Below are 13887 nucleotides of genomic sequence, written 5' to 3'. Positions count from 1 at the left end.
GTGTAATTACATTCCTGATGGCGCCGGAGGGTAGGGCTGCTGTCTTATCGGCTCACAACCAATCATGCTAATTTGTTTGTTTTTTTGCGTTGTTCGTAACTTATTTTGTACATAATGTTGCTGCTACCGGCTTTTATGACCGAAAAGAGCTTCTGGACATCAACTGGGATTATTCACTTCAAATTGGACGAGGAGTTCTTCCTCAATGAGTCTGACGCGAGGGATATACTGCAGACACCCGACCAGGCCCCGATCCCCGTGATTTGCTTGAGAAGGAAACAGAGATTGAGGCAAAAGATCAGGGTGCCTTGGGAGGATCAGGCGACGAGTGCCTAATCTGCTCTTGCCTTCCATTCTGCTAGCTAACTTTCAATCGCTGGAAAATGAATGGGACAAACTGAAAGCACATATATCCTACCAACAGGATATTAAAAACTGTATTATCTTAAGTTTCACCGAATCGCGGCTGAACAACGACATTAAGAACATACAGCTGTCGGGTTATACAGTCTATCGGCAAGACAGAACAGCAGCCCCTGGTAAGATACTGGCGGGGGCCTATGCATTTATGTAAACAACAGCTGGTGCAGAATATCTAAGGAAGTCTCAAGCTATTGCTCGCCTGCAGTAGAGTATCTCATGATAAGCTGTAGACCACACTGTCTACCGAGAGAGTTTCCATCTGTATTTTTTGTAGCTGTCTACATTCCATCACAGAGCAAGGTTGGCACTAAATGAGCTGTATTCCGCCATAAGCAAACAGGAAAACGCTCATCCAGAAGTGGCACTCCTAGTGGCCGATGACTTTAATGCAGGAAGACATAAATCAGTTTTACCTAATATCTATCAGCATGTTAAATGTGCAACCAGAGGGAAAAACATTCTCAACCACCTTTACTCCACACACAGAGATGCGTACAAAGCTCTCCCTCGCCCTCCATTTGGCAAATCTGACCATAACTCTATCCTCCTGATTCCTGTTTACAAGCAAAAATTAAGGCAGGAAGCACCAATCACTCAGTCTATAAAAAAAGTGGTCAGATGAAGCAGATGTTAAACTAATGTTTGGCAAGCACAGACTGGAATATGTTCCTGGATTCTTCCATGGATTACAGGCAACATTCACACTGAGCTAAAAGGTAGAGCTGCCGCTTTCATGGAGCGGGACTCTAACATGGAAGCTTACAAGAAATCCCGCTATGCCCTCCGACGAACCATCAAACAGGCAAAGCGTCAATACAGGACTAAGATCGAATCATACTACAGCAGCTCCAACACTCTTCGGCTGTGGCAGGGCTTGAAAACTATTACAGACTACAAAAGGAAGCACAGCCGAGAGCTGCCAAGTGACATGAGCCTACCAGATGAACTAAATAACTTCTATGCTCGCTTCGAGGCAAGTAACACTGAAACATGCATGAGAGCATCAGCTGTTCTGGATGACTGTGTGATCACGCTCTCTGCAGCCGATGTGAGTAAGACCTTTAAACAAGTCAACATTCACTAGGCCGCTGGGCCAGACGGATTACCAGGATGTGTACTCCGAGCATGCGCTGACCAGCTGGTAAGTGTCTTCACTGACATTTTCAGCCTCTCCCTGTCTGAGTCTGAAATACCAACATTTTTCAAGCAGACCACCATAGCACCTGTGCCAAAGAACACTAAGGTAACCTGCCTAAATGACTACCGTCTGTAGCCATGAAATGCTTTGAAAGGCTGGTCATGGCTCACATCAACACCATTATCCCAGAAACCCTAGACCCACTCCAATTTGCATACCGCACCAACAGATCCACAGATGGTGCAATCTCTATTGCACTCCACACTGCCCTTTCCCACCTGGACAAAAGGAACACCTATGTGAGAATACTATTCATTGACAATAGCTCAGCGTTCAACACCATAGTGCCCTCAAAGCTAAGGACCCTGGGACTTAACATCTCCCTCTGCAACTGGATCCTACACTTTCTGATGGGCAGCCCCCAGGTGGTAAGGGTAGGTAACAACACATCCACCAAGCTGATCCTCAACACGGGGGCCCCTCGGGTGCGTGCTCAGTCCCCTCCTTTTCAAGTTCCTTGGCGTCCACATCACCAACAAACTAACATGGTCCAAACACACCAAGACAGTCGTGAAGAGGGCACGACAAAACCTATTCCCCCTTAGGAGATTGAAAAGATTTGGCATGGGTCCTCAGATCTTCAAAAGGTTTTACAGCTGCACCATCGAGAGCATGCTGATGGGTTGCATTACTTCCTGGTATGGCAACTGCTCGGCCTCCGACCGCAAGGCGGGGTAGTGCGTATGGCCCAGTACATCACCGGGGCCAAGCTCCTGCCATCCAGAACCTCTATACCAGACGGTGTCAGAGGAAGGCCCTAAAAATAGTCAAAGACTCCAGCCACCCTAGTCATAGACTGTTCTCTCTGGTACTGCACGGCAAACAGTACCGGAGGGCCAAGTCTAGGTCCAGGAAGCTTCTAAACAGCTTCTACCCTCAAGCCATAAGACTCCTGAACAGCTAATCAAATGGCTACCCAGACAATTTGCACCCCCCCCCCCCCTACACACAGTGCTGCTACTCTCTGTTATTATCTATGCATAGCCACTTTAATAACCCTACCTGCATGTACATAATTACCTCAATTACCTCGACACATTGACACATTGACTGTGTACCGGTACCGCCTGTATATAGCCCCGCTATTGTTACTTACTGCTGCTCTTGAATTTTCTTATCTGTTACTTTTTTTTTGGGGGGGGAGTGATTTCTTAAAACTGCATTGTTGGTTAAGGGCTTGCAAGTAAGCATTTCACTATAAGGTATTCGGCGCATGTGACAAATACAATTTGATTTGAATTATTGAACAGCTGTTACCACTCTGTTTCACTCCATTTCAAAGCTTTTTCCACCTACTGAACAAAACCCTGGTTTAGTATACTGGATATAACTCATGTCTTTTCCTAGTGCTTTCTTCCGCATGAATGACAGGTCCAGTGTTCAACCCCTGAATCAGTTCTCAGTGGTGTCATACCTAAATCATTCCCCAGATGTGCAGACACCCTAGCGTTAGCGACAACTAGATCAACTCAATACACAATGACTCCTACTGCATGGGACAACTCTTAAAAGTCTCTCATTTTGACTTCTTCCAATTCTGTTAAAACCCCTCACTGTCCTGTCTCCTATCTTATTAGACTCAGTTATGTAGGGGTGACTTTGATCAAAATTGCCAGGCGTCGCTGAGAGAGGAACTGCAAATGGTATTTTATTTGTCTGTGTCACACTTACTGACAATGTGTGTACGTGCCTGCGTGTCTGTCTGTCTGTCTGTGTGTGTGTGTGTGTGTGTGTGTGTGTGTGTGTGTGTGTGTGTGTGTGTGTGTCAACCAGCTAACGGAAGCGAGGTGCACATCAGCAACGTACACTTCGAGGACACGGGGGCATACAGCTGCATTGCCAAAAACGATGCCGGGGTGGACGAGGACATCTCCTCTCTGTTTGTGGAGGACTCAGCGCGCAAGACCCGTATGTCATGTCTACTTTGTCCCTCTGTCTGTCTGTGTGTCCTTTACTGGGGATAATGGAGACATGCAGCTCAAATCACTAAATAATTCATCCAGTCTCTTAATAGTTTATAACCTCCAAAGTAATAATAGAACTTATGCTAGAGAAATAACAGAGATAGCTACATTCTGTATTATCTAGTGCTCAGGTGGTTAGGCTACAGAGACCAATGGTACCTCTTCTAGTACAATGTTAATGGTCGTGTTGTGTAGAATCCTTAAGTTTATTTCCAACTCAGAATTTTCTTTCATTGAAATGAAAATAGCTTTAGGAGGAATTGTATGGTGGCCCTAAGGGTCAACATAGAGTTATGATACAAATACGTGCTCAGATCAGACACAGTCCCATTCATTGACTCTGTCATTATTGTTGGCCTTTCCAAAATGTCAAAATCTGTTTTTTTATGTTCAACCAATGATTGTGACCACGTTGTCGCTAATTCTCTCCTCTCCTAATAACGGCACAAAAATGCAAACACAGCAACTCTTACTTTCAAGTCACTCACATGTCCCCTTCGATGATACAATAGGTTTAGCTGCTGTCTCAGTGGCAGTGATACACTCCAAACGTGCCATCACACATCACAGGATCAAACTCTCTGGGGTCAGAAGTCAGTCAGTTGCCTCCTTTGAAGTTTTGAAGCCACCGAGTGTGATGAAACTGCTAGGGGGTTGAAACACACACTGGCAACCATTTTGGATCATCCCCAACTCAGAGAATATACTTACTCTCTGGGGTCAGAAGTCAATCAGTTGCCTCATTTGAAACTTTGAAGCCACTGTGTATGATGAAATTGCTGAGGGGGTTGGCATGTTGGTGACCATTTTACATCCACAACCCATAGTCAACAACAAAGAGATAGCACGGAGCATTTTGAAATAGTCCACCATTATATTAGAAGGAAAAACAAATAATTAAATGGATAGGGCGCACAGTTCAACTACCCAGGAGCACTCCCGAATGCATGTTTCACCTAGTCTGGTCTCTCCTTATTACCCCAGTGGAGTGCCTGCTTGGCTTCCTTGGGTTGCATCTCTAGCCCCGAGGCTATGCTAGCGCTCTGAGTTAGTGTGTAAGCTGAAGCTCGGCTGTGGATGCATCCCTCCACTCTCTCTTATCAGCATGAGAGAGAGAGAGAGAGAGAGAGAGAGAGAGAGAGAGAGAGAGAGAGAGAGAGAGAGAGAGAGAGAGAGAGAGCGAGAGAGAGCGAGAGAGAGAGAGAGAGAGAGAGAGAGAGAGAGAGAGAGAGAGAGAGAGAAAAAAATCTGAAATAGCCTGGTAAAGTTAACTAGTATTCTATGTTTTGTTAACCTGAATTCAATTAATAATATCACTGGACAGTGGGCTATACAGTAGCCTTACAGTTGGAAATTGAACACAACTATGTTAATGACACCTTTGAGTTATTTACTGACATACTGTAGCCTACTTTCTCATACCCATATTTTAACATTCACTTGTGAAAGAGACTTGTGATCAGCTGACACGTGTGATATGGTCTGTGTGAAATGCCCTCCATATAACCAGGGTAACTAGTGTCCCTAGGCTGGCAGACTTTAACCTTAGAAAACCTATTCCTAGATATCTGCCCATTCTCTCTTTCCTGCCTCCCTCTCCTCCCACAATCCCTCTCTCCGATTGGATAACTGTCTGCTGTGCCTCAGTAGATGTCGGCCCCTCAATGACCTCCCATCTGGGAACGAAACAACGAAACAACGATTCAACCTCATCCCCAATGCAGTCTACCAGCATTTGTTAGAGCTTGGTCTCCTTCATATCATCCCATTCCATTTTTAGGTAGATGTGGTGTCATTCCACATCTTAGATTTTATTTTCTCCTGTCCACTATTTCCAATTTGTGAGTTATCACTTGCAAATGGCTCATTCGGCTACATAAATGGTTCATACATCAGATATCTAGTTTATAGAAATAAATGTGATATCTTGACAGCCTTATTCAACATAGTGTTGATAGATTGCTGAAGTGGTCACCGTAATAGTAAGCAGCAGATGAGGTGAGAGACATGATAGTCTGAGCGAAAAGTGAACACCACTCAGCAGATTCACCCAGAGCTCGTTCAAAGTCAAAAACCTGTTTCTCGCCACCACGTTAAAGTTAATTGTTTTCTTGACGTCGTTGGTGCGCTTCATCGCCTTCGAATAAATGAGCAGACTATATTCAGAGTGGTCTTTAGTCAACTGTCACCCGTGGTGGAGCGCAATTAATCTGACAGGAATCGCTGTTAAACCGGCATGAATATCTGCCCTTCACTTCAAAATGGTCGCCAATTATTTCTGGAGCGTCGGACGTCCGTGAGGCAGGGGTGTTTGTTGGTGTTGGTGTAGGTTAACACCCGCCAAGGCACAGAGAGAGGGACATGGGCCTACGGCCTATGCATGTGAGTACTGTGTGTATGTTAGAGTGTGTGTCAACTTGAGTGTATTAATGCGTGTGTCAATGTGTGCGTGTGTGGGTCAACGAGTGTGTGTGCAGGTGGGTGTCAATCGATGCCTAACACAGTTGATCACATCAAGCTTTCACACTGTGTTGCCATGGTTCACAGTCCCAAGCTATGCAGAAACCTAACCTGTGGTGCCAGCAACAGCAGTGCCATGGCCTGTCTGTCTGTCTGTCTGTCGGTCTGTCTGTCTGTGGGTCTGTCTGTGGGTCTGTGTGGGTCTATCTGTCTGGTTGTGGGTCTGTCTGTGGGTCTGTCTGTCTGTCTGTCTGTGGGTCTGTCTGTCTGGTTGTGGGTCTGGCTGTGGGTCTGTCTGGCTGGCTGTGGGACTGTCTGTCTGGTTGTGGGTCTGTCTGTCTGTCTGTCTGTCTGTCTGTCTGTCTGTCTGTCTGTCTGTCTGTCTGTCTGTCTGTCTGTCTGTCTGTCTGTGTCCAGGGCCTTTGATGACACTGACCTTCATATCCCCTGGGCTAGGGCTAGCAGCCATTTATCTTTTATTCATTCGGCCGTTTCTGAGGAAGGCAGCTTTTTTGTCACCAAGGCTTGTCAAAAATGAGGCAATTTCATGATGTGCGGCGCTTGGCGGTCAAATGGTGCACAGTCACACACTGTAACAGGTGATGCCACAGTCCTGGAGAGGCTGTGTCTATGAAGGCTCCAGCTTTGGGATGACTGTCTGTCACTGAATATGTTACGCCACTTTTGAGAACACTTGTCTAAAGCAACTCTGTCTGGCTGTGGGTCTGTCTGTCTGGATGTGAGTCTGACTGGCTGGCTGTGGGACTGTCTGTCTGGCTGGCTGTGGGTCTGTCTCTCTGGCTGTGGGTCTATCTGCAGATGCTCCATTGTGAAGCATTTGTAAGGCCTTTCTTTGTATGGCATCCTTGAGCTTGTGGCATGCATGTATGGTGCATTATTGTGAAGTGTTTACAACAGTATTTGGGTCCAGGAAACCCATAGTGAGTGCAGACTTTTGTTATAGCCCAGCACTAACACACCTAATTCAACACATTATCGAGCCCTTAGTTGAATCAGCCTTAAGACCAAATCAAACGGAAAGCTTTTTTTTTTACGCTCTTGAACGAGCGTGTACTCACTGGAATTAGAATGCACAGATGTGAACGAGCGTGTACACACTGGAATTAGAATGCACAGATGTGAACGAGCGTGTACACACTGGAATTAGAATGCAGAGATGTGAACGAGCGTGTACACACTGGAATTAGAATGCAGAGATGTGAACGAGCGTGTACACACTGGAATTAGAATGCAGAGATGTGAACGAGCGTGTACACACTGGAATTAGAATGCAGAGATGTGAACGAGCGTGTACACACTGGAATTAGAATGCACAGATGTGAACGAGCGTGTACACACTGGAATTAGAATGCAGAGATGTGAACGAAAGAAAACAGATGGGCTCCAGAGTCAACGGTGTCTATGGCGTCATGGCGCATCAAATTAGAAAGCAAGTCTATTTTTCTCGTGTCTACGCAGAGAAATGCTGGTAAAATAAGAAGATAAATTGCTTGGGTCATTTGTAGAAAAGGAATTAGAGGAATTGTTATGATCTTCCCTGTGCTAAGTAGACTACGCTACGCAGTGTAAATAAATAGATGCGCTCTACTCTCACGTTTATTTTCTGGGGTGATTTTGGCTTTATAGGGTATTTTGAATGGGAGAACCACAGTTTTATTTTACGGCCCAGCACTAACTTGCCAATTTCAATGAATCATAAAGTTAAATCAGCCTCAACGGACATTGCTAATGACTGTATTGTAAGGCCAGTGTGTGGCATTATGACAACTCAGTGAAGGCTGTCACTTTTCTCCCAGACGTAAATACACTGAGTGTACAAAACATTAAGAACATGTAGGGTAGGGTATAGAGGTATGGTTCCCCAACTGGCGACCCACAAGCCACATTTAATTTAACTAAAAATAGTTATACAGTACCAGTCAAAAGTTTGGACACCTACTCATTCAAGGGTTTTTCTTAATTTTTTACTATTTTCTACATTGTAAAATAATAGTGAAGACATCAAAACTATGAAATAACACATATGGAATCATGTAGTAACCAAAAAGTGTTAAACGAATAAAAATATATATTATATTTTAGATTCTTCAAAGTAGCCACCCTTTGCCTTGATGACAGCTTTGCACACTCTTTTCATTCTCTCAACCAGCTTCATGAGGAATGCTTTTCCAACAGTCTTGAAGGAGTTTCCACATATGTTGAGCACTTGTTGGCTGCTTTTCCTTCTCTCTGCGGTCCAACACATCCCAAACCATCTCCATTTGGTTGAGGTCGGATGATTGTGGAGGCCAGGTCATCTAATGCAGCACTCCATCACTATCCCATGGCAGTCCTCATGAGAGACAGTTTCATCATAGGGCTTGATGGTTTTTGCGACTGCATATTGAAGTGCCTTTGAACAGGGTATGGTAGGGGCCAATAGTTTGATTTGATTTTGATTCGATATGGTAGTAGGTACCAGGCGCACCGGTTTGAGGTTTGAGTGTGTCAAGAACTGCAACGCTACTGTGTTTTTCACTCTCAGTTTCCCGTGTGTATCAAGAATGGTCCTCTACCTAAACGTCATCCAGCCAACTTCACACAACTGTGGGAAGCATTGGAGTCAACATGGTCCGGCATCACTGTGGAATGTTTTCGACACCTCGTAGAGCATGCCCTGACGAATTGAGGCTGTTCTGAGGGCAAAAGGTGGTGAAACTCAGTGTTAAGATGGTGTTCCTAATGTTTTGTATACTCAGTGTATATATGATTCAAAAGGTACAGTGAGGCTATAATTCAAAAAGTAAAGTTTCCATCACTGGGAGACTTAACATATTGCTGTCTGGAAAGCACTTATTTGAAACCATCCAACACATTTATCCTGCTTTTTCTCCTGACGATGTAAAATCACATGGTTGCTCCATGCGGGACCAGATTTTCAATGGGCGTTTCAACTTCTCGCTGAGCAATTACTTGCGCTTTTGAAATATTCAAGGATATTTCCAACCCAGGATTAAACGGTTGGAAATTTTCTTCTTAAAAAAAAAAAACTTTCCCCCACTGTAGTCAGTTCTCTCCAGAGACTTCATCCTCCAATGATAGAACTGTCTTGCGCCTTCGAAGAATTCCATTTCAGCATTACTCCGTATAGTACGACCAGAGTGTTTCTCAATCCAGCTAAAGTTATCCCTCCAGTAACGAAGCGTCCTTAATTAAATCTTCAGGATTAAGCTGCTAAAAGTAACTGCAGCAAAAAAATAAAAAATAAACCCTAGTTGAACATTAATCCATTTACAGCGATTCATGGAATTGGAACAGGAAACATTTAGGTTGATGTACACTTAAGTTGGTGGTGATACAGCATAGTTGTTAGTGGGCAAAACTTTCGTGTCTGAACAGACTTTTCATCTTTCCCTTTAAAAAACATTACATGTCCATATTTAGTGTAGTGTGTAGGTAATCACATTCTCTCAATTCTTTGTATGGTATTTTAGAAACTTATTTTCAATCTTTCCATAATTTTCTATCGATCCATAACAGTCAGACCATGAAACAGAATTGTTAATGTGTAGTAATGGATCCATATGAAATACTGAGCTGAGCTACAGAGCTGAACATGGAACATTCAGCTCACCACAACAGTGTCATCATCATGTCAATAAATCCAGGCAGTATTTGGACAAAGGTATTTATAGCCAGCTATAATTAAAACATATCCTCAGTCTCGATTATACAACGCTGCCAGATCAATTTGCATAACAACTGACACACAAAGCAGACACCACGTGCCAATGTTGCCAGGCGACTCAATCCCAAACACAGGCTGATAAATCCAATGAATCACAGTGGGAGAAGAACAGAGAGGAAGACACCCAGGGCGACTGTGTCACGATGCCTTTTCCCATTTGCATCTGCCAGCCTAATTAGATAAACTGGGGCTGCCTGGCTTCACCTGTTAATGCAGTCAGGAAGTCTGCTGGCTGTGATGCCAGGATGTTCCTATCCACAGGCACTGTGCCCAAATGTCGCATCCGTGTGCCCTTGTAAACAAATCGAGTTTGTGTTGTAACCTTGCTGACGGGAAGGTGGTGTTGTGTGGGGAGTGTAGAGTCCACCTGACAACTGCACAATTCTGGCGCTCTTCATTTGGGAACAGTTATTCAGGACCAGTGTAGTGAACTCCGCCACCGCAGAAAGTGGCACATAGCTGTTTTTTAATATGGATGACGAGTGTGATGTAGGGGCCTCTCATATGTTTTAGAACGAGCACAATCTTTCTTCCTTGTGATGAATAGCATCTAATCATTGCTTTATTGGAAAAGACTTGGGCACCAAGATCTCATCTCACTACCATACTCCTTCCTCCATTTCCCCCAGCAGTACCAATCTGACGATTTTTGGAACATCACCAGTAACTGGAACAGTGCAGCGTCTCCCTAACACTCCCTTTTTCTTCCCATGTTAATCATTCCTCTACATCAGTTCTCTTGTGTAACTTTTTAATGAGAACAAAATGTATGCATGAGTGCAACAGAGTGGGACTTGACGAAGCACTTTTGAACGATTAGGCTTGACTAACAGGTCTGTCATGCCACTGCCAAATCTTCTTTTCTTTTTTACTTTTCTCTCTTTCTCTATTCTCCCCATCGCTCTCCACACAGCAGAACAGAGGGTGAGAGAATGAGCAGCATCAGAATAGGGGGAGATTAAAATCAGAACTGAATTGGGGCCCGAGATTGGTTTGCAGACGGTCAGGAAAATGGAAGATGGAATGGAAACAGAGGGGGTTGTGGGATGGATGAACAATAGTAGAAGGTCATCGCGCTCATACAGTGGGAAAATGAGGATAGTCAAGACAAAGAAATGGGTCTGTTATTTGCATCTGCTCCTGAATGGCAAAATCTTCACATTTTCTGTGATAGGCCGAGCTCACGCAGTGCACCGGCTCTGGTTGTTCATCTGTACTTGTCGCAAAATGAGCACATCCTTTTAAGAGGCACCTCACTCTCATCTCAAAAGGCTTTGAGGGCTTTGTGGGGTTGTATTCCAGTTCATGCATAAAAGCCGCTTGGTTATTATGCAGCTGTAGTTTCCAATTCCATGTCATTAGTTGTCTCCAAGTGAATTTAATGAGAAATTACGGCAGTTTTAGTCAGCCAAAAATAGTCTCACAAAATAATCCTCTTTAATGACCTCTAGAACTCATCCACGCTTGAGATATATGTAGATTTGATGATATGATGGCTAATACCCTAATACGTAAAACACATATTTATTGATGGATAATTTACCTGAGGTGTACATTTATTTAATTCAATATCATGTCAATTTTATAGCACGTGGTACATGCTTTTGCAGTACATAGTACAGATTTCTAAGGATGGCTTTTTAGTGGGGCTGACAACAAAACAAGAACAAATGTTGTAAAATGTTTTTCTGTGTATGTGTATTTACAATATACCACCTGGACTTTGTTTCGCCCTCAAGTTTTTGGTATCAAATTGTTCTCAAACTGGGGGTTTCTATTGGTTGTCTGTTGAACTAAGTGTCAAAGAGACACTTTTCATAAAACATTCATTTTGTTTTATCTTAGTTGGTGTGTGAATGCTCAAAAAGGGACAATCATCGATTTCCCACTAATGCTCATTCTTGGTTTTTCTTTTCTTGTCTTCCCTTCAGTGGCAAACATTCTGTGGAGAGAGGAAGGTATGTTTGTATTTAAACTATAAAAAAAAAAAAAATTGTATTGGTCACATACACATATTTAGCAGATGTTGTTGCAGGTGTAGTGAAATGCTTGTTTTCCTAGCTCCAGCAGTGCAGTAATATCTAACAATACACAATACACACAGATCTATAGGTAAAATAATGGAATTAAGAAATGTATAAATATTAGGATTAGCAATGTATAAACATATACAGTGGGGCAAAAAAGTATTTAGTCAGCCACCAATTGTGCAAGTTCTCCCACTTAAAAAGATGAGAGAGGCCTGTAATTTTCATCATAGGTACACTTCAACTAGGTACACTCCACTGTAATTCAAGTAGTTTTTATGGGTATCTGTACTTTACTTTACTATTTATATTTTTGACTATTTTTACTTTTACTTCACTACATTCCTAAAGAAAATAATTTACTTTTTACTCCATACACTTTCCCTGACACCCAAAACTACTTTTGGGTGTCAAAAGCACAGCCAATCAGAGTTTTTCCCCACAAAAGGGCTTTATTGCAGACAGAAATACGCCTCAGATTTCATCAGGGTGGGTGGTCTCAGGCGATCCTGCAGATGAAGAAGGCAGATGTGGATGTTCTGGGTTGGAGTGATTTCACACGGTCTGTGGTTGTGAGGCTGGTTAGACGTACTGCCAAATTCTCTAAAGCGATGTTGGAGGCGGTATATGGTAGAGAAATTAACATTACATTCTCTGGCAACAGCTGTGGTGGACATTCCTCAAAACTTGAGACATCTGTGGCATTGTGTTCTATGACACAACTGCACATTTTAGAGTGGCCTTTTATTGTCCCAAGCACAAGGTGCACCTGTGTAATGATCATGCTGTTGAATTAGCTTCTCAATATGCCACACCTGTCAGGTGGCTGGATTATCTTGGCAAAGGAGAAATGCTCACTAATAGGAATGTAAACAAATTTGTGCACACAATTTGAGAAAATCATATTTTGTGTATAAGGAAAATGTATATATAGACTTTCTTTTTTCTACTGTGTCATTGACTTGTTTATTGTGTTATTGGCTTGTTTATTGTTTACTCCATGTGTAACTCTGTGTTGTTGTCTGTGTCACACTGCTTTGCTTTATCTTGGCCAGGTCGCAGTTGCAAATGAGAACTTGTTCTCAGCTAGCCTACCTGGTTAAATAAAGGTGAAATAAATAAAAAATAAATAAAAAAAGGGATTTATTATTTCAGCTCATGAAACATGGGACCAACCCTTTATATTTTTGTTCAGTGTAGTATTTTACTGGATGACTTTCACTTTTACTTGAGTCATCTTTACTTTTACTCAAGTATGACAACTGAGTACTTTTTCCACCATTGGTTTTAACTGTGCTGTATGTCATGCTACATGCCAGTTGCCATAGTAGTTTGTTGTTCACCTTGTAATAAACCCTGTGTCTGACTTGTAATAAGGTTGTATTTCTCACCCAGGTCTTGGAATTGCCAATATGTTCTATGTGTTTTACGAGGATGGTGTCAAAGTCATCCAGCCAGTGGCATGTGAGATCCAGAGACACATAAAGCCCAGTGAGAAGCTACTGGGACTTCAGGTAAGATGCCTACCACAAACAGAAACACTTCCATTTCATGTAACATTGTGCTAGGTGTTGTGCTACTGCTAGTAGATTAGCTGTTAGCTAATTAGCATGATTAGCTTGAGGACCAACCACCCACAGTATGATTCCTTCAGGCCTTCTAACAGAAACACATTTTCTTCTTGCTAGCTGTTAGCTGTGTTTGTACAAACAGTGTTTGTATAACGATAGCTAACGCACTTTCGTACATCGCACTGTTCCGTAAATTTGACCTTATTTTAGCGCCCCAAAAACGGAATACTTCCAGGTCAACTGTAATAGGAATACCATTGTAAAGCACAATAAAATTCCAGTAAAATCAAGGCCTCCCGGGTGGCGCAGTGAGTAAGGGCGCTGTTCTGCAGCGCCAGCTGCGCCACCAGAGACTCTGGGTTTGCGCCCAGGCCCTGTCGTAACCGTCTGCGACCGGGAGGTCCGTGGGGCGACGCACAATTGGCCTAGCGTCGTCCGGGTTAGGGAGGATTTGGCCGGTAGGGAAATCCTTGTCTCATCACGCACCAGAGACAGG

At 43.3% G+C, this 13887-nt stretch overlaps 1 protein-coding gene across 4 annotated transcripts in view; it reads left to right on the top strand.

The window, feature by feature from the left end:
• The window catches only part of LOC110488940 (follistatin-related protein 5), a 190084-nt gene that overhangs the window by 145878 nt on the left and 30319 nt on the right, over positions 1-13887 (top strand). For all 4 annotated transcript variants that reach the window (XM_036943081.2, XM_090198514.1, XM_090198513.1 and 1 more), the window contains exons 10-12: positions 3395-3529; positions 11725-11751; positions 13216-13334. In XM_036943081.2, coding sequence (XP_036798976.1) covers positions 3395-3529; positions 11725-11751; positions 13216-13334 — 281 coding nt within the window. The remainder of the gene's footprint in view (positions 1-3394; positions 3530-11724; positions 11752-13215; positions 13335-13887) is intronic.

Source organism: Oncorhynchus mykiss, chromosome 14 (genome assembly GCF_057628025.1).
Source record: "Oncorhynchus mykiss isolate SJ-2025 chromosome 14, ASM5762802v1, whole genome shotgun sequence".
Lineage (NCBI taxonomy): Eukaryota > Metazoa > Chordata > Actinopteri > Salmoniformes > Salmonidae > Oncorhynchus > Oncorhynchus mykiss.
The sequence above is the reverse complement of the archived record's forward strand: the minus strand, read 5'-3'. Positions and strand labels throughout refer to the sequence as shown.